General features: G+C 37.7%; 1 protein-coding gene and 1 long non-coding RNA gene across 8 annotated transcripts in view; one reads left to right on the top strand and one right to left on the bottom strand.

Moving 5' to 3' along the window:
• The window catches only part of LOC138158085 (uncharacterized), a 39,100-nt gene extending 33,885 nt beyond the window's left edge, over nt 1-5,215 (bottom strand). For 3 of the 4 annotated variants that reach the window (XR_011167547.1, XR_011167549.1, XR_011167548.1), the window contains exon 1: nt 3,317-4,038. This is a non-coding gene — a long non-coding RNA (uncharacterized lncRNA). Of the gene's footprint in view, nt 1-3,316; nt 4,039-5,082 lie in introns of those variants that run through there. The other variant, XR_011167550.1, reaches the window with a different exon arrangement.
• On the top strand, nt 4,337-22,046 carry THUMPD3 (THUMP domain containing 3). Of its 4 annotated transcripts, none has more exons than XM_069084030.1 (10): nt 4,337-4,470; nt 5,189-5,491; nt 7,341-7,418; nt 9,557-10,045; nt 12,270-12,400; nt 14,815-14,884; nt 18,810-18,925; nt 19,081-19,191; nt 20,654-20,777; nt 20,995-22,046. In XM_069084030.1, the coding sequence occupies exons 2-10, from the start codon at nt 5,234-5,236 to the stop codon at nt 21,142-21,144; spliced, it is 1,527 nt and encodes a 508-aa protein (XP_068940131.1). In that variant the 5' UTR covers nt 4,337-4,470; nt 5,189-5,233; the 3' UTR covers nt 21,145-22,046. The 4 variants fall into 4 exon arrangements, with proteins under 4 accessions (XP_068940131.1, XP_068940129.1, XP_068940130.1 ...); XM_069084028.1 differs by having other exon boundaries at nt 4,345-4,486; XM_069084029.1 differs by having other exon boundaries at nt 4,360-4,486; nt 5,194-5,491.
• The last annotated feature ends 970 nt before the right edge of the window (nt 22,047-23,016 follow it).

The raw sequence follows: 23,016 nt of genomic DNA, 5'->3' as shown, positions 1-23,016 counted from the left end.
CCCCTAGAAGTGCACAAGGCCTGGCCATAGCATGGAGCCCAAAGTTAAGAAACAGGCTGGAAGAATGAGCAAACAAACAAATAAACAGAATGCCACCAAAAAGAACTATTACAGCAACAAGGGTGCTCAAGAAACAAATCCAGAAGAAGAGAATGAGTCCAAAACATCTTCAAACAAATCCTTGAAGGAAAACAAAGCTTGAGCACAAATTTAACTAGAATTCCTGGAAGAGATGAAACAAAGAATAAGAACCTGTTATTGGGCTCCCAGTGAGTGAGAGAGAAGAGAAACAGGAAGCATGCTACACCAAACCTAGAACACTGATGCCTAATTTGTTCTCTCTCAGAACTCTCTTCCCTATAAAAAGAAAGTAGGAGATAAAGAGAAGGAAAAAATGTAAGAAAGTAGGATGGATTAAAAATAGAAAATAAACATTCATAACTGTGAATGGAATGAAATCACCCAGAAAATGTAAGAGGACCAAAGACTAGATTATAAAAAAGAATCCAGTAATACACTTTTTCCATGAAACATACTTAAAACAGAAAAGGGCACAGAGTTCTAATAAGAGCATAAAGCAAAATCTAAGGCAAATGTAACTCATTACATTAGACAAAACAACAGCAAAAAAAAAATAGACTTAATTAAAAGAGAAACAACATTTTGTTAAAAAGGCCCATAGACAATAAGGAGACATTCAAAATTCAAGAGAAGAAAAAGAGGAAAGAGGGACAGAGACAGAAAAAAAGAGATAGAAAGACCATAACAGAGACTGAGGCACAGCAGGAGTGATTATTGAGGATGCAATCTGCTAGGAATGACAGAAGATGGAACCAAGTGCATATGCTGAGGGATTGGCCTCATATTTAATATTCTCATATTAATTGATGTGATATGCGTGATTATACTATCTAGATATTTTAGAGTTCCCATTTTCCCAGGAGATTCTGGCTTGTGAGTCACAGACTGCAAATTAAAAGTGATCAAATTTTGACACACTCACAATTCCTGCATTCCTGCACATTAAGTAAATTGAATCAAAGACTGTAAAACTTGTTCCTGATATGGAACTCTGGTTCTATACTCCACCGAGTAATCATGACTCCTAAAACTTGAGACAATCAACTTAAGAACTGTTCCCACAGGACCCACAAACACCTGCATTGTCCACACATGAACCTGTCCTGGGAACAACTACTCAAAACTTGAGAATGATTATGGCATGGTCCAACCCACTTGTGGTTTTTTTGTTTTGTTTTGTTTTTTTAATGTATATAAAGCACTACCTTGCTCAGCAAGATGAGCCCTCCCTAGGAGGACTTCATGGTTGGCAAACTGCCTCTGACCTGCTCTCTTTCGCTACCTGCCATTTCCAGGTTAGAGACTGATCCAGTCTGGGCTACATTTAAAATTCTGTTAACACTAAGAAATGGAGAAAGAAGAATAAAGTGAGAGATGTCAAGGGGTTCTGAAATGAAGAAAAGTAAAGAGAAGGGGTGAATTCTGGGGTGAATGGCCACAATTTTCTCAGTAATAACATTATAATATAAGTAATATTAATTTCAGTACTATCACTAAGAGGGGAAGAGACATGGGAGGTTTGACAAGAGAAGATCTACAATAGCTTCTTCAGGGAGTAAGTAGTGAAGGTCAGATAACATCCAGTTAAGGTTGGATAATTATGTTTAGAATGCACCCAGTCATTAGAAATTAAGACTTGCCAAGGCCAGGGTCATGTAAGATTCAGAACAGTCAATGTTCTGAATCTCAAGTCATGTTGCCTCTCCTTAAATGGAATTATTAAAATGGACATTAAAGGGTAACAAAATTTTTCTCACCATATTAATTATATTAGTAAGATCTCAAAGGGATCTTAATTTAGATCACACAATTACATATGATTTGCCCAACTTTGTCACACTCTAGAAGGGACACATCTTTGGTATTTTCAAAGAATGTAGCCTTCTTGTTTCACTTAAGCCAACAAATTCTGAATACTTCACAATGAAACTATTTTAAAAATCCTAAATAATAATCTCATTGCAATTTCTTTTCTATCTTATTGGTCCAAGTTCTTTTGCACGTTTTCATCTCTTTGGTTATTTAGTCATGTCCAACTCTTTGTTGGATCCATTTGGGGTTTTCTTGGCAAAGATACCAGAGTAGTTTGCCATTTCCTTCTGTAGATCATTTTACAGATGAGGAAACTGAGGCAAACAGTTAAATGTTCAGAGTCATACAGCTAGTATCTGAGGTCAGATTTGAACTTGGGTCTTCTTGATGCCGGGCCCAGTGCTTACTGTCCCACCTAGCTGTTCTTCCATATATCTTAATTATCATTTCTATATCACTACCACTCCTCTTTCTTCCCCCTCAATCTTTTCTTCCACCATCTCCTTCTGCTCTCAATCCAACATGTGGAACTTCACACAAAGCAGTAACTTTTATCTTCAGGGGATTTTTGTGTTCAATGAAATACTCACTGGAAGAAATTCACTGCCCTAAAGAGCCCTGTAGTCTGCCTCACAAAAGACAATATAATTCCAAATTTTATTATTCCTGTTTTTGTAAATGAAGAAACTGAATTTGATAGATGAAATTAAAAAGTTACTACAGTTAGTTAAGAATGCAAGCATCCATTTTGTCTGCTAAGGAGTTAACATTCATTAGGCTCACAAGTGGGCATAGCCACATTCACTTGGAGAAATTCACAGCCCTTAAGAGCCATGAATTGGAATCCAGAAATGTGGGTTCCAGTCAAAGCCCCCAAGGATCTTCCCAGATCATAGTAAAATAAGAAAATTCAACTAGGGGATATCTAATGTTCCTTTGGGCTCTATGCCTATGTATAGACAAGGTACACACCACAGAAAGTAGGTACAATGTGGGAAGAATGTCAATAAAGACAGCTGCAAGATGGTAGGGGTTCGGATATCTAAATGCAAATGCATAAGATATGGGTAAGGAAGTGAACCAGAGCCTAAGGACAGGAGGAAAATTTGATGTTATAGGTATCACTGAGACTTAAGGGTGAAACCTATAGCTCTGGAAGGTTATACTTTATTATTCAAAGAAAGCAGTGGGTAAAAGGGGAAGGAAAGGATGAATATACGCTTATGAGGAAATCATGGAACAGAAGAGGCTTAAGTGGGGAACATCCGTGTGAAGACTCATGGATGCATACGGAAGCAATGTTGTCCTCTACCTATATTATGGACCAACTAAGCATAAAGAGGAAATAGACGATGAGTTTGGGGAAAAGACCATAAGCCTGTCACATAGACATGATACATTAGTGATGGAAGATTTCAATTACCTGATTATATACTGATGTTCGCTGGAAAAAGCAGGGCAATTGACTATCTTTTGAGTGGCTTCAATAAAGGTGGAGGAATTAGCAAAAGGAAATTCTATTGTAGATGTGATTCCCATCAACAAGAAATTGCTAGGTAGGAAAATGATGGAGAAGCGGTCATTCCTTCTTAAAAATTTGTAAAAGAAAAGCTAGCAATAGCTTGACACACAACCTAGATTCTGTAACGGATTTCAAGGGTTCAAAGAAAACGGTCGGGTTTCTTTTCTTTCTTTAATCCATAAATATGTGTTAAATGGAATACTATGCACCAGGTGCAGTGCTACCAGACCCAGCCCTCAAGGAGCTTCCAATCCCATAGGAAAGACAAGAAGCAAACACAGGCAAAGCCATACACAGGGCAGCCAGGGGAAGGCTTCCGGCAGCGGCAGCCGAGAAGAGGGGGCGGGTTCAGGAGCCAGAGCACAGGCGAGAAAAGGCCGCGAGCTACGGGACGCGAGCATCCCAAGCCCAGACCCGCCGGATCGAGGAGGCCGCGGCGCATTAGAGGGTAAAGGTCAGAGGCCTCCCGGCCCCTCCCCTTCCATTACCACGCGCCCTTTAGATGGGGTCTTCCCCGTCTAGTGGGCTGATTTGTATTTGCATTGTATTTGTATTAGCTCGGCAACGGGCACACAGTAAGCATTTAATAAATGCTTTGACTTGAAGTACGTGGAGGACCGCCACGCGGAAGAATGGCTGGGCTGGTTCTGTTCCGTCCCAGAACAAAACCACGAGTGCAAACTCTAACAAGCACGTTTGGGCCGACGTCAGGGAAAGCTCCTTGGCGAGCGGAGCTTCCATAGAGGTGGCTGGCTCCCCGCAAGTCTCCTGGAGATAGTGAAGAAGATTCCTGAGCCCAGAGTGAAGAAGATTCCTGAGCCCAGAAGGCCCCCGAGACCCGGCGATAGCACCCGGCAAGGGGTGGTTGCTCTGGACCGCGCGCCTCCAAGGAGCGCAGCAAACCCCAACTTCAGCTCCACAGCGTAAGCCTGCAAAGGCGGGCACAAGAAATCGGGAAAGAATACGAAACTTCCGCTTCCGGCGTGACCCGGAAGCACCACTGCTCCACCCGCTGCTTAACCGGAAGGAGCTCTTCGGGGGTCATCAGGCGTTAGGTGCCACCACCAGCCGGTAACGGGGCGGAGGGGGCTGACGGGGCTGAAGAAAGGTGGCGTGAGCGCCAGGGAGGGAGGCCGAGCCGCCGGGGCGCCTAGCCGAAGGTTCCCACGCGAGTCGGCCTCTCTCTTCCCCCGTGCCGCGTGGCGCGGTCACGGCCGCCGCGTGGTGCCCTCGAGAGCCTCCAGGAGGAGGGGGAGAGAGCTACCGGTGGGGCCTCGTCGCCATGGCTCAGGCGTCCTCCTGAGGGAAGAACGGTGGGGAGGGGGGTAGCTGTTGACCTCGAAGTGACCGGGGCGGGTCACCGCGGCTCCCCTCGCCAGGCTTTGCTGAGCCCCGCCCCCGTCCGGCATCGGACGCTTTGGGGGCGGAGATCTTTGCGAGCGGGGAAGAGGGCCCTGCGGGGAGCCTTCGGCTCGTTGTTCACCCACCCGGAGTAGCCGTTGTAGGTCTTTTTGCACCTGGACCCTGCCTCCCTTTCCCTGTTTGCCGGCCGGGATATCGTGTTAAAAAAAACAAAACCCACCACCCACAGAAGCTCTTATAGGGAGGGCTTGCCCTTGTGGCTGTTTCCCCTCCTCCTCCAGCCTCTGCGTCCCGCCCCCACCCACCTTGCTCCTCTCCAGCTCGCTGTGTTTTGCAAATGTAGTGTTGTTGGCTCCTCGCTCCCTGAGACGGCGCAGCCTTTACAGCTTTCAGATGATGTTCTCCTTTCAGCGTAGCTGGCGAAGAGCGCTGTTGAGAGTGTGAAGAGGTGCCAGTATGTCGCAAGTCGAAGGAGCTTCTGACCAGCTCAGTGAAGTGAGCCTGGATGAGAAACAGAAGCCTGCCCCCGAAAATGTAGACAACTCCCCCAGTAACAGCCCTCAAGACCTCTGTGTGACCATTGGAGCCACTGTGCCAACTGGCTTTGAGCAGACAGCTGCGGATGAAGTAAAGGAGAAATTGGGCTCGAAGTCCAGAGTCAGCAAAGACAGAGGCAAGATATACTTTGACATTTCAGTGGAGAGTCTTTCTAAGGTTTGCATATATACTACTTAAAATATTTCTAAACTAATGTGTATTCCAGTCTGCCAACATCCTGTATCCTTCTTGTGTTCAGGGTCATTTGTTTTAAATTACTTCTTTGAAAGATAATAATGTAAATGGATGAAGGATGTGCCCTGGAGTCACATCCTACAGTGACCATGTAATAACCCTGAACAAGTAATTCTTGTGACTGACTGCTTAGTAAGTTGCAGAATAGTCGCTGATTTGGAGTTCTTTAATCACAAGCCTAGGCCTCCCTCAAAATTGTGTGTTGTTCAAATATGACTCTTCATGGCCCTGTTAGGGGTTTTCTTGGCAAAGATAGTGAAATGATTTGCCATTTGCTTCTCCAGCTCATTTTTACAGATGGGGGACCTGAGGCAAACAGGGTAAGTGACTTTCCCGGGGTCACGTAACTGGTAAGTGTCAGAGGCTGGATTTTAACTCCTAAAGATGAATTTTCCTAATTCCAATCCCAGGGCTGTATTCCTTGTGACATCTAGCTGCCCTCAAAATCAAGTACTGATTTATAATGAGATTAATAGTTTCATGGTTATAAAACTGGAAATGCTTTTATAGGATTATAGACCTAGAATTAGAAGAGACAGACCTTAGAAGCCAGCTAGTCTTATTGCCTCATTTTTTAAATGGGGAAACAGACCAATAGAAATAAATTATTTGCCTGTGTTCGTACAGGCAGTAAGCATCAGAGATCTAATTTGTTCATTTTACACGAAAAAAAAAAACCCTGAGACCTAAAAGAGATTATTACTTTGTGCAGTGTCACAAATAAGCAGCAAAGTCAGGATTCAATCCCAAATTCTCTTATCCATATCCAGTATTTTTCCCACTGTAGTGTATTTTCAAAATAAGTCAGAAGTCTTTAAAAACATTTCTGGATGTATAATGTAGCAGCCAAGAATTCATCTCTGTCTTGACTACAACTATTCTCAGGTATAAAAGGAGACATCAGTGATAATATATATTAGTGAATCTGATATCAGAAGAATATTTGAAAAGAATAATTGTGAATCATAAAGGACATATGAGAGTTCATTAAAAAAAAATGCATACTGCCGTAGATGACTATAAAGAGAAAAAGGCCACATCCTTGACTTCTCCAACCTGACACTTTACTTATGTAGTCTCCAATCGACATACAGCTGCCAACTTCCCTTGGGGAAAGGTAGAAGCAGCTTGGTAACCAAAGAAGTAGAAACTAGGTTGTATTTTTTGATTTTGTTAAAGGCTATGATGAGAGCTTTGCAACCACCAAACCTGTTTATATTTAACAAGTTATAATTTCTCTGCTAAAACTGTCCTCATCCAGCACTTCATGATGTCATAGAGGTGATTGAATTCAAAGGCAATGCCATTGGAATGCAAGTTATGGCAGGTCCTGCCAAACTTGAAAGGTTTCATGTATGGACTTGGTATTGGATTGCATTGTCTGAGAACTAGTCTAGTTAAATTCTGAGGAGCTTATTTCAAGTTAAGTTGATGAACATTTTGGTTGCATTTACTCCAAAAAACCCTCATCTATTGAAATGTATAGGCAAGTAGTTGCTTTTGTGAAATGATAGTTTGTTGATATGTTAACAGTTCAGCTCAGCTTACAGCTTCCATAATATTTTGAACTTTTCTTACTGTGTTTTTACATTATGCTTTACATTAAAGTTATTTGTGTAGATGCTTATCTTTTCCCTACTAGACTAAATCCTTGAAAGAAGGCTTCTTAGCTGCCTATGTGTGCCTGGTATTGCATTGAACATAGTAGGCAAATGTGTGTTGAACAAATAAGCTTACTCATAGAAATTAACCTAAAACTTTTTTTTTTCAGGTTCATGATCTAAGATCAGTTGATAATTTATTTGTTGTTGTTCAGGAGTTTAGAGATTATCAATTCAAAGAAACCAAGGTGAGTTTTCCAAAATAAATTATTTTCTCCAAGGAGTCTTTTTCAAAGTTCATGCATTCAGTGACATCACTATGTCCATTTATAAAGTAGAATTTATATGGGGTCTTTTAAATTATATTCAAAAGCTTGAGGTTTACTGACAGTTCTGTTCCAAAAGTCAACTTTTAGTAAGGATGTAAGTTTTAGTAAGGGAAAACAATTATAGAAAATAAAAACAAATTGCTTAGACTCTTAGGAAATGGATTGGATTATGTTGTGATTTAAGTTAAGTTGGCTTTATTTCTTATGAAGCTTTGGCTAACTTAGAGAACTGACTCATAGGTAACCACAGGAAAAGTTCTAAATTAGATTAGGAAAGGATCAGGATTAGATCAGGACCAAGATAAAATTTCAAAACTACAGAAGGGAAAATTATTCTGTGACTGCAAAAAAATTGCAAAAATCTTCACTTTGTGAATTTTACTTAAAATAGAATTAAAACTTACTACATCAGGCAAATCATGCTCCCCTTATACATAATGATTTATCTGTCATGGTAACAAGGAAAATCTATAATTCAAAGTTGTTGTGGGAGGTATATCTTGATAGATGGTCCTAAATGGACAGCAATTGATACTAATAGTGGAATTCTACTGTTTTTGACTATTTAAGTAACAAATTTGGATAGCTTGCCCTTTTTTGGAACTACTGGGAACTAAAATTTGCCAAACCTTAACTTACTGACAAGTTGTTCCAATTTTGTTTACCTTTCGACAATACTAAAATATTTTTTTTAACTCCACAATTGCTATAAATTTTCCTAGGAGTCCATAACTACATCAAGGACTTTAGGCTTCTGTTCAGAAGTCTTAGTTTTCCTTTTAGGTTTTTTATTGAGAATTGCAATTTCATTATTTATCTTTTCTTTCAGTTCCTTTATTAGGCTCATGCTTGGAGTTTTGGCAGCTATTCCATTCACTTTTCTGGGATTCTAGTGTAGTTATTTCTGAATTACTCTTTTTTCATAGTTTTAGCCTAATTTATCTTCATAGTGTTTCTTTATTGTATTAGTTTCTTTGCTTGGTCATTTTTTTTCTCAGCCTCTCTATTTTATTTTTCCTACTAGAACTTCCTTGTGGGAATTTATTTATTTTTCTTCGAATTCATGTTGTTTAGTTTCCTTGCTACATTTTTGTAGTTGTTTCTGAGATGTTGAGGGGGAGCTCAACTTTCTTGTCAGAAAGAATATAAAACTCTACCTTTTGTTCCCAGATAGTACTCAAGCAGGCCTAACAGCTGGTCTTTGTCTCCAGAGGGAAAGCTCTCTGTTTTATCTTGCCTAGAGCACCAGGGCTTGGTGAACTCATGAATATCAGCCTGCTGAGGGTTGCAGAATGCTGCTTGAATTAACACTAAGGGAGGCTGAAAAGGAACAGCAAATAAATAGGGTTGCTGGAGAAAGCCCTTAGTGGGAGCCATCATATATGTTAAATTGTTCGAGCAACTTTCTATTTCTGTAGTTGCCTTAGCTTCCATTTTGTAGATCAGGAAGTAGGGCCAAGCTATGTCATACTCAGAGGAGAAAACAGGTAGCTGATTTTCTTCTGTGTTTTATCCTGTGGCGACTACCCTATAAAGGATCCTTCCTTTCTTCCTCAATCCTTCCTTCCTCCCTCCTCTCTTTCCTTCCTCCTCCTTTCCCTTCTTCCTTCCTCCCTATTTGTAACTTTTTTCTTGGTGCTCTTGCTTTGAACTTCACAATAATTTGTTCTTTAGATATGTTACAAAAATCTAGATAGTCCAAATGATTGCATGTTTCTAAAATTTGAAGTATTACATCCTATCCTATCTTTCATGACCCATCTCAGATTCATACATCATGCCAAAGAAAGCTTTCCCTAGTACCCCAGCCAGCATTAATCACTCCTGCTGAATTCCACCATTTATGGCATTCATATGGGCATTAATCATCTGCTACCTTGAACTGTTATTTAGTTATTTCATATATGTATATCTTGTTTTCCCAAGGACCATAAGCTTTTTGAAAATAGTGATTATTTTATGTTTCACATGATGCTCAGAATAATAGTTGGTGCTTAATTGTTGCTTAAATGGAAGCACCTGAGAAATGCCTAAATTTTGATTTTTCTTTTTTAAAGGAAGATGTTTTAAAGGATTTTGAAGATTTGGCTGGGAAGCTTCCTTGGTCAGACCCTTTAAAAGTATGGAAAATCAATACTAACTTTAAGAAAAAAAAGACAAAACGCAGAAAATTAACTCAGCAAAATACTATAAGCAGAGAAAAGGTGGATGATGGACAAGGAGACATGGGAGCTGAGAGGCAGATCATCAATCCTACCATGGAGGAGGTCTTAGAAACCATTGAAAACCAAGATGACACCATTTGTGAAACCCCCGTATTAGCTTATAGTAAAAAAGTATCTGAAATACCATCTGCCATTGAGAAAGAAAGAGTTAATGAGAGCCCCACAGAGGAAACGAAATCTCAAGTACTCAAGTTCCGAGTCACATGCAACAGGGCTGGTGAAAACCATAGCTTTACCTCCAATGAAGCAGCAAGAGATTTTGGGGGAGCTATTCAGGACTATTTCAAATGGAAGGCTGACATGACCAACTTTGATGTGGAGGTACTAGCTATCTCTTTTGAGGTTGGGTGTAATTTTTGTTGTTGTATAGCCGGGGACCCTTAGGATTATGGCTCTTTAGAAGATTCAGGGTTCTTGAGGCATAGAATTGTTAGATTTGGAAGGGACCATAAAGGACATCTAGTTTGACTTTTTTTCATTGGAAAAAACAAGCCTAGGGATGTCACACAACTAGTTAGTGACAGCCAGGTCTGGAAAAAATAGCTTCCTAATTTATAATCTAGCATTTCCAACTATACTAGGTTGCCTTCTGTATTGATACAGCTGAATGAGAGGGCCTGGTTCAAGTCCAGGCTTGGACTTGAATAATATAAATACTATTAATAATAAATAATAAAAATACCTTTTATTAGCTGTGTGATGTTGCACAGTCATTTTACTGCCTCAAGCTTCAGCTTCCTTCTTTGTAATTGAGGGCAGTAATACTTATACTACTGATCTCACATAAGTGTTAGGATGATCAAATCAGATTTTATATATATATATATATATATATAGTCCTTTGTAAAAACAAGTAAATGCCAGCTATTATTTTCATTAGTAACTTGGATGAAAACACAGATGACCTGCATATCAAGATTTGCAGTTGAGATGTAATGGTCAAGATGGTTAATTCATTGAATGACCAAATCAGAATCGCATGTACTCTCAACAGATTGGAATGATGAGCCAAAACTATTAAAATAACATTTTATAGAATTAAATTTAAATTTAAAAATTAGCTACATAATTTAAGGATGAGTCAGAAGTGTGATGTTAGTGCCTCACAAGTGAATGTAATCAGGCTACATTAATAAAAATACGGTATTCAGAACAGGGAAAGTAATAGTCTCCTTATACCCTGATCAAACCATATTTTGAAGGTTGTTCCCAGTTTTGGTTGTCACATTATTTTTTGTCTTTTTGGAGGGGGGGGAGGCAGGGCATTTGGGGTTAAGTGACTTGCCCAGGGTTACACAGCTCATTAAGTGTTAATTATCTGAGGCCAAATTTGAACTCAGGTCCTCCTGCCTCCAGGGCTGGTGCTCTGTTCACTGCGCCACTTAGCCACCCCCTGGTTGTCACATTTATAGAGTTGACATTGCTAATCTGGAAGGATGTCCTGGAGTGGAGTGTAGATGGTGTCAAAGCCATGTCATATATGGGGAACTAGGTAATGTTTATAACCTGCAATCAAGAAAACTTCCTGAGAACATGATAGTTATCTCCAAATATTTGAGGAAGACCTAATTTTTGTAGATTCAGAGAACAGAAAAGGTCTTATTCATGGAAGTTAAAGGTAAACAATATGAGATATAGTGGAAAGAAGACTGGATTTGGAGTCAGGAGACCTGTATTCAAATGTAGCCTCTGCTGCATCCTTGCTATGTGGATGTGAAAAAGTGATTTCTGAGGCTCACTTCCTTCTATAAACACATGTCTCATTTATTTAGATAAATATAGGTAGTTACTGTTACCACTGTTTACCTCTTGGGATGTGGAAACCACCATGAACTCTGATCATCACAGCTCAATAAAAGGAAGGCTTTTCTAAACTAGGCCTTTCCAAAAATAGAGTAAGTTGTCCTATGAGACAGTGGGTTTCCATCACTGGATGTATTTTGAGACACAACTTTTCAGAGAAGTTATAGAGGAGACTCACATTAGGGAGGGAGGGAGGTGGGCCTTAAAAATTATTTCCAGCTGTGAGCCTATTATTCCTATGCTGTCTAAGGAATTAATTGATTTGTGGTGAGGCTGAAAGAACCAAAGAATGAGGTGGTGCCATAGGTCAGGCTTAGAGTTAGAAGAACCGTCATTAGTGGATAGAGTCCATGGATGTATAAAACCAAGAGTTAGGTTTAATTGGCCCACATCTTCCATAGTGCTGCTGTGAGGATGGATGAGACAAAATACATATAAAAATGCTTTCACTCTGGAGAGAAAATATCATCTAGAGTAAGAGTATTTTGAGATGGTGTCCTTTTAGGCTCAAAAATTCAGAATATATATAGTTCTATAAAATTCTGTTTACTACTATTATGAGTGGTCCCTTCACATACTTTTAGCTCCATTAACATCATGCACAGAAATGTGGTTCGTAAATTTTCCAACTATTCCAGTTAACCAAGTTATAGAGATTTGAAACATGGACTTGTTTCATTGATGTATACACTTTGAACATGCTTAAAATCCTATTGATTTATCTTGTTGAACTTTATCCTAGGTTCTCTTGAATGTCCATAATAATGAAATAGTTGTGGGCATTGCATTGACAGAAGAGAGCCTTCATCGAAGAAATATTACACATTTTGGTCCTACGACTCTAAGATCCACTCTTGCTTATGGCATGCTCAGGTAAGTGAGTGGGTTTAACATCCAAATTGGGTGACATATTGGGCTGAAATCATCAGTGAAATCTGTGTGTGAGCACACAGGACTAAAGCAGTTCATAACTCTATAAGCATAGTCTCTAAGGGTATCTCTAGCTAAAAATGCATCACTCTGTAGAGCCTATCGGCTCTAGGACGACAAGCATGCAGTTTGTTCACTAAGTCCTTTCAGTTTTTTCAATTTCACTGTTAATGGCCTTTAGGTTGCTGCCACACCACAAAGAAGCATCAAAAAGGGACTTTAGTAGGGGATTATTATAGTCATAGTATAATAGTAGCTCTTACACAATTAAAAGCTGAACATCTATGTTCTTTTCCTAAATCTAGCATTTTACTACCTGCGATTCTGAGTAAGTTAGTGAACCACTTTCTTCATAGGATAGAGAAGATAAATATGTTTTTCTGTGTCTTATATGTTTTCTTTTTGGAATATTGGCATAGGAGTAGAAATTTTATTTGAAATTATTGTAAATTTTATTTCCATTTTAGTACAGTAATAATTTAAGTAGAGACTTTTAAATTCTATGCTAACTACTGTGCCAGCACTGCATATAGATTGCTTTATAGACAGTGCATCATGGTGAAAGAATTATAATTTTCATTTACTTAGTGACCTGTACTTTTCAGAGTGTTTTCACTCACTACTTCATTTGATCTCCACAAACCCTATGGGTCCTTTGAGATTTGTAGAACAAGCTATTTATTTAATTAACTACATTTCCATATAGGGCATGCCAATTTTCAGTGTCAATCCTGTCTTTCTCTCTTCCTATAAGTAACCCTTTCCCTTTTTCCTTTCCTTATATTTGCTTTCTTTCTAACCTCACCTCTTCATAGATTAATTCCAAGTAGAGAACTGAGGTCCATGTTTCACTACACAATTCATGATTTGATCTTGTCTTGTGCAACAGAAAAATGGGGTCATTTGCTCAGGAAGGACACCTTCATTCCTCATACCCTCCAATGCGTAATTTGTGATTCTTTGACAGTTGTAAATTTTCAACCAGTGTTCTGCCAGGTGTGACTACAAGACATATTTCTAAGCACATCAACTCATCTACTACTTCTGTTTAAGCTTTACTCACCAAAAAGTCAGTAGGTAAATGTAAACATCTGCTGTTAAGATCAGGGCATGTGTATAATTTAAGGTCACAGAATTGTACTTTTTGGGAATTGAAGTGACCAGTAGTGTATAGTGCTATCCATGCATGAAAAGAATACCACTATAAAATACCAGACAAGTAGCCACGTAGGAAACATCTCCAAGAAGGGGGAGCCCACCATGTCTCTGGACAGGCCATACCATTTGGACATATCTAAGTATTAGAAGTTTTTCATGACATCAGCTCTTAAATTTATTTCTTTGCAATTTCCACTCATAGTTCCTGGGTCTGACCTGAGGGCTAACCCTCTTCCTCTGACAACCCTTCAAAGACAGTCATCATACCCCCTTCTGAATCTTCTCTTCAAATATCTTTAGGTTCTTCAGCTGATTTGGAATCAAGGCCCTTTACCATCCTCATCCTACCTTGGATGTTTAAATTAAGACCTTGTCCAAGGGGCACTGCTGAATCTTAAATTAATCTCTGTTTATAGTCATTTAAGGTTTGCTTCATTCTAAAAATACATCATCATAAGATTATTTTTATTATTTAAGGGTTTTCTCTTATGTGTTTGTGTTTTTTATAAAGTTCATTGAGAAATTTTTAATGTTTCCTAAGAAACCCACTTTGTGTCTAAAGTTAGGTATAAGCATAATTTTTAATAATGTATTTTAATTAATGTTTTTTATCTGTCCTTCCCCTTCCAGAGAGCTATCTCTTATCAATAAAGATTTAAAAAAAAAATATTCTACACCAATGAACCCTCCTCCCCCCCTACAAAGGTGGGGGTGGGTGGGAGGGAAGGTGTCTTTCCATATATCTCTTCTTTGAGACCAAGTTTATTTACATTTTTGTATTTTGATTGTTTTTAAGTGGTTGTGATTTTCATTTATATTGCTGCAATTCATCATATATACTGTTACCTGGTTCTGCTTATTTCACTTTATATCAGTTCATGTAAGTTTTTCCATTTTCTCAGCATTCATTCTGTTCGTTGTTTATTCAACACAGTGATAGTCCATTATATGGGGCACAGTTCCCCAACTGATGAGCATCCACCTGGTTTCTGGTACTTTGCTACCACAGGAGTATTGCTGTTAATAAATATCTTGGTGCATTTGGAGCCTTTCCTTTGCACATAATTTTAAAAAAAAATTTTTAAGAAAAAGAGTTGTAGTGTTAGTATATTGCTACTATAGCTTTTCATAGGTTCATTTTATAAGTCCCTGCTTTTAAAAAATTCTCTTCCCTTAGACTATTTGCTTCTTTTTTCTAGGCTCTGTTCTCCTCAGCCTACTGACATAATAGTAGATCCAATGTGTGGAACAGGTGCCATACCAATAGAGGTAATAACTTTTATCTAGCTTTTGAATTGAATAGTAGTAAACACATAAAATTCTTAATCTCTTTTTTCAATTTTCTCTCCCTTCTCACCCCCACCACTATTGGGGAAAAAAAAGAACAAAATCTTTGTTGTATAAATCTATAGTCAAGAACAAATTCTTGCATTGGCCTTGTTGAAAAACTTGTCTCCTTATGCCCTAAGTGTATCTTCCCTCTCTGCCTGCCAAGATGTAGGTGGCTAATGGGCTCCATTGGTCCTACAGAACAGAAGTGTCTGACCTGAAGTGGCGCCTGTGTCGAGAACCAGATTAAAATAAAGTTGGGAAATATTTGTGAAAATAAATAAAAATAGTCAACATGCACCCACAGAAATATTTATATCAAGTTTAGTGGCCCCCATTTCTATTTGAGTTTGACACCACTGGTCAAGAATCATTTTGGTCATTGTGTTAAGAGTTCTTAATTTCTTAAAATAGTCTTCCTAAAGCACAGATTTGATGATGTCACTCTCCTGCTCAGGAATATTCAATAACTTCTTCCCTTAGAGTTTTCTTTTAATTCTTCACTTTAGTATTTAGAAGAGTTCTTTGTTTTTACAGTGTTGTTGCATAAATTGTCCTTACTTTGCTCATTTTCCCTGGATTGAAAGCATACCTTTATCATTTTTTATGTCATAATACATCACATTACATTCATATACCATACTATTTGGCCATTTCCCAGTAGATAAGCACCACCTTAGTTTTCAGTTCTTTGCAACCACAAAAAGAACTCCTATAAATATTTTCATTAATATGGATCCTTTTCCTTTTTCTTTGGGATATAGACTTAGTATTGGTATTTCTGTGTCAAAGAACATACATGGTTTTGTTGGATATGGTTCCAAATTGTTTTCCAGAATAACTGGATCAACTCAAATCTCTACAAACAGTATAGCGTGCCTCCAACATTTATATTTTTTTTTTCTTTTTGGAGGAGGGTGGGCAGGGCAGTTAGGGTTAAGTGATTTGCCCAAGGTCACATGGCTAGTAAGTGTTAAGTGTTCCAAGGCTGGATTTGAACTAGGATCCTCCTGACTCCAGGGCCAGTGCTGTATTCACTGCACCACCTAGCCGCCCCATAATTTTCATTTTTTGTGAACTTTGCTCATATGAGGGCGGTGAAGTGAAACATCAAAGTTGTTTTAATCTTGTGTTTTTAGTTACTTGAAATCTTTTTTTCATATGACTAATGATAGTTTGGATGTCTTGCTCTGAAAACTGCCTGGTCATATACTCTGACCATTTATCAGTTGGGGAATGGCTCATAATCTTACACATTTGAATCATTTCTTTTCATATCTTGGAAATGAGATGTTTACACACACACACACACACTTTTCTTCCAATTTTAATTCTGTACTGGTTTTGTTTGTGCAAAACGCATTAATTTTATATAATTAAAATTGTGCTGTCTGTAAAACTATCTCGTGTTCATGAACTGTTCTCTATTCATAGATCAGAAAGGTAATTCCTTCCTTGTTCTTCTGTTTACGATGTCACTACACATTATACTTTTGAATATTACATATGGATATAAATCAACAAAACTTGAGTGACTCAAGCCTATAGTTTGAAAGGAGCTCAGGATAGCACTATTGGCCAAAATATATAAAGTCAGTTCAGGTACTATGCCAAGGAATTGGTAAATTGCTAGCATGAGTCCTGTCCATAATAAAGGCTCCAGTGGAGTCCCTGAGTGTGTGCTTTGTATTTATATAGCTTATACATTGATAGCATCGAATACATAAGCATAATATATTTATTGAAAAAGCTGGCATGATTTTAGCCAGGAGGGTCATATTTTAATGAATTCTTTGAAGGGATGAGCCTACAGGCAAGAAGAAAACCCTTAGAAATTTTTTAGATCAGACTTGTGAAAGATTCCACATGAAAAGGTTCTTGAAAAATGAAGTTACCATAAAATAAAAGAGAAGAAATGTTTCATCTCAGATAATCCCTTCCATCTTACACATAGCTACAAAAATACTCTTCCTAAAACAGGTTTGACAATGTCACTCTCCTGCTCAAGAATATCCAATAACTTCTTATTGTTTTTAGGATACAATACAAATTCTTTACTTTAGTATTTTAAAAAGCCTTTTCCACCCTACTTTTTAAATTTTCATATCATTGCCTTTTATACATCTGTATCCTAGCCAAATTGCTCTGTGTTTGATGTTCTTTAAACTCAGCATCTTATTATCCCCCTTGCCCTTTGCCCAGATTGTCTCCATGCCTGGAATGTATTCTCTCCTACTCTGTCTCTTAGAATCCCTACTTTCCTTAAAGATTCACATTATGTCACTTCCTACAGGAAATGTTTCGTGACCCCATGAGTTTTCAGCGTTCTATCCAGCTCCGTGCCACTATTAGAAAGCTTTTAAAGTCTGTTTTTCATTTCTGTATTTATATCCCTCGCATGCAACACAGTGCTTTATATGTAGTGGGTGCTCATTAAATGCAAGTGAAGTTGAACTTAACTTGCTCAAAAGCTAGGAAGAAAAGATGAGGAACCTTGCAGAAGAGAAGAGTATTAATAATGGTTTCCCCTCCTATTCAGTGGCAGATACATTATTCATTTCACATTCTTATACATCATCTAGGAGAAAGCATCATATAGTGTGCTCTGGTTTTCAGGGAACAGTAAATTCTTCCATGTGGGAAAATCTCAAACCATGGAGAATCAACAACAGGAAAATCTCATAAGTTTATGAAGAGGAAGATAAGTGTCAGTAGGAAACTTACCCACTTAAAGAAGTATCCCAGACTGTAATTAAAAGTCAGCCCTGAACTACTTGTTAAAATCCAAAAGAGGTGGCAGTGAATCATTATGAATTATTTCTGAAAAGCATGAGCTCCTAAAGACAGAAATAAAAAATTCTAATCATCAAAAAGTATACTCAAGTATGATGTGTCAGCCTCTCAAATATTCTATATAACTCTGGTCTCTGCTCTTTAAGAAAAGCATGCAGAAGTGGTAAAAGTATCTGTAAGAGGCAACTAAAGTGATAAGGGAATTAATGGCAATCCATATAAGGGCAGACTAAGAAACTTACAAAGGATAAAGCTCTGAGTTCTTAAAATCCTGGAGAGTACTACCAATAATGTCAATAGCACATAGTTTCCAAAATACTTTATCTTTGGCAAAACCTTTGAAGCTTGAAAAATAAGATAACTTTTAGAAATACTAAAAGTATTGTGATCAATGATGTGATCTCATTAGTCACAGAATTTTAAAGCTTAAAGTGACCTTTGAGATAATCTACCTCCAAGCCTGTCATTTTACCAGTGAGACCATTAATTCCCTCTCCAACCCAGAGGCACACAACTAGTAACAGTGGCAGAGCCGGGATTTGAAAATCCATCTTAGGAATCCATGGCTAGTGCATTTTCTACTCCACAGTGGTAAGTGCTGGAAGCATGAATAGGTTAAAAGAATGGTTCATGAATGGTGTGGCTGTATCACGATTATAAAAGAAAGGGCAGTTTACTGCACAGACCTTTTGAACAGTTTATTTCCCCTAGAGGGTGAAATGGTGTCTTTGACCATTGGTCAAACCTAATATAGTAATCATTTTTTTCTGATTTGACTTTTTACTTATGAGAGATCCTTATAGTGTTAATAAGTTAGCATTAACAAACCCTACAAAAAAAGAAATGGCATGATATAGTGACTTTTGAAAATATTTATAATGTATACTTTGCCATCATTATCAATGTAGGCTATATTTGGTGTAATTAAGATGAAGGGGAATTAAAGTTTTGTTCCTTCTAAATAATAATGCTTTGTTTATTGAAGAACATGACTGGAATATTGAAATTGCTTAATCCTGTAGCCCATTTCTTTTCCATTTATGAATTTACAATATTTACTTTTGGTTTTTAGGGGGCTGCCGAATGGCCTTATTGTTTTCATATTGCTGGTGATAATAATCCCCTGGCTGTGAAAAGAGCAGCAAATAACATCTGGTCGTTACTGACAAAGGGTCAAGTTAAAGAAAGGTAAAAATAAAACTTAAAGAGTATGTAGTAGCTGTTAATTGAAAGAAAATCACTTCCAATGTAGCACTCTGTAAATGATGCTACATGAGAATCCAGTTTAATTTTGAATTTCCTACCTTCAGTTGTGTTAAAGAATCTTTCATTTTATCCCACAGCAAAGCATTCTGGGGCCTGCCCATAGATGCTATTCAGTGGGATATCTGCAATCTGCCTTTGAGAACTGGTTCTGTGGATATTATTGTCACTGATATGCCATTTGGAAAAAGGTAGGATACCAGAAATAAATACAAAAGTTGCTGAGCTCTGTGTTCAGTTCTTATGGTTAGCACCCACAAATCTAAAGGGAAATGGTTTGCTATTATTTTTCTTGTATTCACAGCCACAACAAAGAAAAAATGCATTCTTAGCTAGCACAGCTGGTCAGTAGAGCTCTTTTTCATATAGATCATAGTGATGTGATGGTTTCACCCATTTCATTTACTTTCAGTAAATCATACTGCATAAAACCAAAAGATAGTTTCTGGTACTGACACTTGGGTTACATTACTTTTTTAAGAACCATCATGAGTCATATAATACAGCAATATTTCCCAAGACTTGTTCTAAATTAAGGACAAGCCAAAGAGATGATCTCTTTTGCAATTGAGTTCAAGATACTAAATGGTCTTCATTTGTAAGGTGCAGTAATATTATGTTATTGTATGAAATTATTTGCTCTCATTTTAGTTCAGAAATTTTTGAAGATTATAAACTTCTCTCAGACCACATGGGCAAATTAAATTTAAAATAGTCTTCATCATTTTAGAGATGATAAGGTAAGCAGTTAAAGATCAGTAACAAAGCTTATACTAGTGGAGATAATACTAGCTAACATTTACATAGTGCTTTAAGGTTTTCAAAGTACTCTAAAACAGATATTTTACTTCATCTTCATAACTACCCTGGGAGATAGTATATACCTTCATAGAGATGAGAAAACTTGAGGCAAACAGATGTTAAGTGACTTGCCCAGGGTCACAGTAAGAGGGAGACCCCACATTTGAACTTGGGTGTTCTGACTTTAGGACTAGCACTGTATCCACTGAGCTATCTAGCTGCCTTATAAGACTTTGCAGTTGTAAAAGCATGGCTCATACTATAAGAGCAAAGAAATAGAGGTTTCAATATGATGATTTTTAAAAATGGAGATTAAAAGAAACAATAGAAAATGCACTCTACTCCACGTTCTCCTCAACTCCCATTGTACAGGAATTACCATCTTTTCTCTGTCAGTTGTGGTAGAAGAGAGTTCAGGAAAGGAGTTGTATATTAGAAACTGTATAATGTCCGTTGTGGTATGTCACATACACACAGTCAGGACTTCTTGATCCTAATGATACTTCTTGTTTTACCCCTGGGTGCTTCAGAATTAATGGTATCTGTTTTTTAGCTTCTGAAACTCCCTTGCTCTGATTGCTCATTACATTCAGTAATGCATTAAGTTATATAGCTGTTACATATTCATCGCTAAGTAATTGGTTTGTTTTTTTTAATACAAAAGTGTTTCAGAATTCATGCCAATTTCTAAACATCCTGGTAGTTAAGGGAGATGGCTCTTGCTTCCCATGTGAAAGAGCCCTGCTTTGCTTAGTCTTAGTGCAGTGAAACTTTTCATCACTTGTAGCATAGGCTTTTTTTTTAATTTGCTGTGAAGTGGAATATTGGTCCTTGACCTTGACTGTTTTGTAGGGTAGGATCTAAGAAGAGAAACTGGAATCTTTATCCATCTTGTCTTCAGGAAATGAGCCGTGTCTGTAGACCTGGGACAGGACGAGCTGTGCTGCTTACTCAAGACAGGAAATGCTTTGCCAAGGTAATCTTCTTTAAATTGTGCACCTGTAGGTCCTTAGATTTAAGTAGAAAAACTTCATTTTGGTTATATTGTAGGGGTATTTCTAGTTCAGTTATCTTAGATGGAATGTGTGTTTGTTTTTTTAAGTTTCTCTGAAGGGGTCTTCAGTACCCCTTTGGATTGCAAGGACATTGCTAATGTAATAAAGAGGATGCTATGGTTTTCTGTGTTTACACAGGCATTATCCAGAATGGGGCACGTATGGCGGAAGGTGCATACTGTCTGGGTGAACATAGGGGGTCTTCATGCTGCAGTTTATCTTCTCAAACGTACTGGTCAAGTGTTTATTCACCCTTCAGAGCTAGAGCATGAAAAAGGAACATCTTGAGGATATAGAAGACAAAGACTGGTTTTTCTTTCATGTCTTCGAAAGTTATGTTTAATGTGCCTCCCACTACTAAAAATGGCTTGAGGTAGCATGAGGAAATTGATATAAAACATGCAGAAATAACAAAAGTCCAAACTAGTCTGAAGATATTCATTTAACAGGAATGTAGCAGGTGAATATTCTGTTAGGAAAGACATCTCTAAAACTCAGAAGGGACTTGTCCCTTGGATAAACTTGTTACATTTTCCAGGGAACCAAGAAATAGCTGTGTAACTTGCATTTTTCCTAAAATGGCCTTAAGATGTTCAGAAAGATTGCTTAAATGCTTTTCTCTGTGCATTTTTCTCTGAGCATTTTATGTTTTAGGCCTACCTCCATGGGACAGATTTTGCATTGTAGTTTTGGGGAAGCTACCTATTAAGAGTGCCTCAGTTTATATTTCAGTGAAGAAATAGCCTTACTTAAGTGGCACTCATTCTTTCTTGTTACCTCAACTAAACAGCAATTCATTTTTAGATAATGTGCACATACTACCCCTAGGACGAGAAGAATGCAGAAGTCACAGGAAGTTTTAGGGAAAGTTGCCATCTGCCTTACAAAATGCAGTATAATATAGTATGCTGTTCACTTGAGTAATTTCAGAGATTGTTTTGAAAAGGTGGTGATTAACTTGTGCTGAACCATTTCAGTTTTACAATAAAGATGCATTTTAATAGATGAATATGTCATGGGACCAAGTCAAATTATATAAGGGTAATTTTACTTTTAAGTAACTTCATATTTGAACTGTAGAGATACCAAAGTTTATTGGACAAAGAGGTAGGGCATTTTATCAGTCTGTTAAGCGCTGGAAAGCATTTTTTGGTCACTTTAAAGGAATAAAGTACTAATATATGACGACATTGTGTTGGAAAAATGTTTTATTTTGGGAGTTCTTTGGTTCCCTTTTCTCCATGAGCAGCATCTCTCACTGCATACTACACAAGTCTGTACAATTGAATGCCTCCCACTCAAAGTGAATGCAGTAGTGACTCCCCAGGGACCATGTACTTCAGATCAAAGAAGGTTTGTATAAATTGATTGATGTTCACATTTTTTTCCATTTTCCAGATGTATTCAATTTAATCTTTCAATGCCATGTCACTGTAATAGTTTTACTTAGCTGATTTTGATGCCTTGCATTTGGGGGGAGAAATAGCATTTCTTGCTTTTAGACAATTCATGTTAGCCACAAGGCTGATGATTGGCTGGATCATTCTAGACTTGCTTATCTTTGTTTCAGAAGTAAGCATAACACTTTTTAAAATATTTAGTCCTGTACTAGATTTTAGAGTCATCACCAGAGCACAAGCCTAAAGTTCCAAGTATATAAATAAATTGTATATAAATATAAAATTCTGACACAGCAAACATTATCATTTTAACTTCCTACCAAAGTATTAGCCACAAAGTCCAAGCAACATAAAGATATGCTATTTGCATATATTGGTTAGGCTGGTGGGCAAACGTAACTTTTAGCCCTAATTAGTCTAATCTTCACCATTACAAACACCATTACAGCAAAAATATCTATAAAATAGTTTTAACCTCTATATAGTCTCATTTGAGTAATATTCAGTACCATGAAATACATTTTAATAGAAATGTGACTTGTAATTCACCTGAGACTTAACTGGTAAAGGGCTTTTAAGAGAATTATACTTTTACAATCTCATTTTAGAAAGAAAATTTGGACCTTCCCAAGATCTCACAATATAAAATCAAATTATATTTAGCCTTATCTTAAATATGAGCTTTTAAAAAGGAGCATTCAACAGGGAAGTGTAAGGTAATTTCTGTTGATGTTGGTTGGGGCTTTATTATATAGTACTG

The sequence above is a fragment of the Petaurus breviceps genome, unplaced genomic scaffold (assembly GCF_028583685.1).
Source record: "Petaurus breviceps papuanus isolate PSGF00001 unplaced genomic scaffold, PetGlider_PUasm1.0 174, whole genome shotgun sequence".
Taxonomy (NCBI): Eukaryota; Metazoa; Chordata; class Mammalia; order Diprotodontia; family Petauridae; genus Petaurus; species Petaurus breviceps.
The sequence above is the reverse complement of the archived record's forward strand: the minus strand, read 5'-3'. Positions and strand labels throughout refer to the sequence as shown.

Coding starts and splice junctions, on each gene's coding strand:
- THUMPD3 (XM_069084030.1), top strand. CDS start 5,234: ATGTCGCAAGTCGAAGGAGCTTCTGACCAGCTCAGTGAAGTGAGCCTG. Junction 18,926..19,080: donor AAGGGTCAAGTTAAAGAAAG/GTAAAAATAAAA, acceptor TTTATCCCACAG/CAAAGCATTCTGGGGCCTGC. Junction 20,778..20,994: donor ACAGGAAATGCTTTGCCAAG/GTAATCTTCTTT, acceptor GTGTTTACACAG/GCATTATCCAGAATGGGGCA.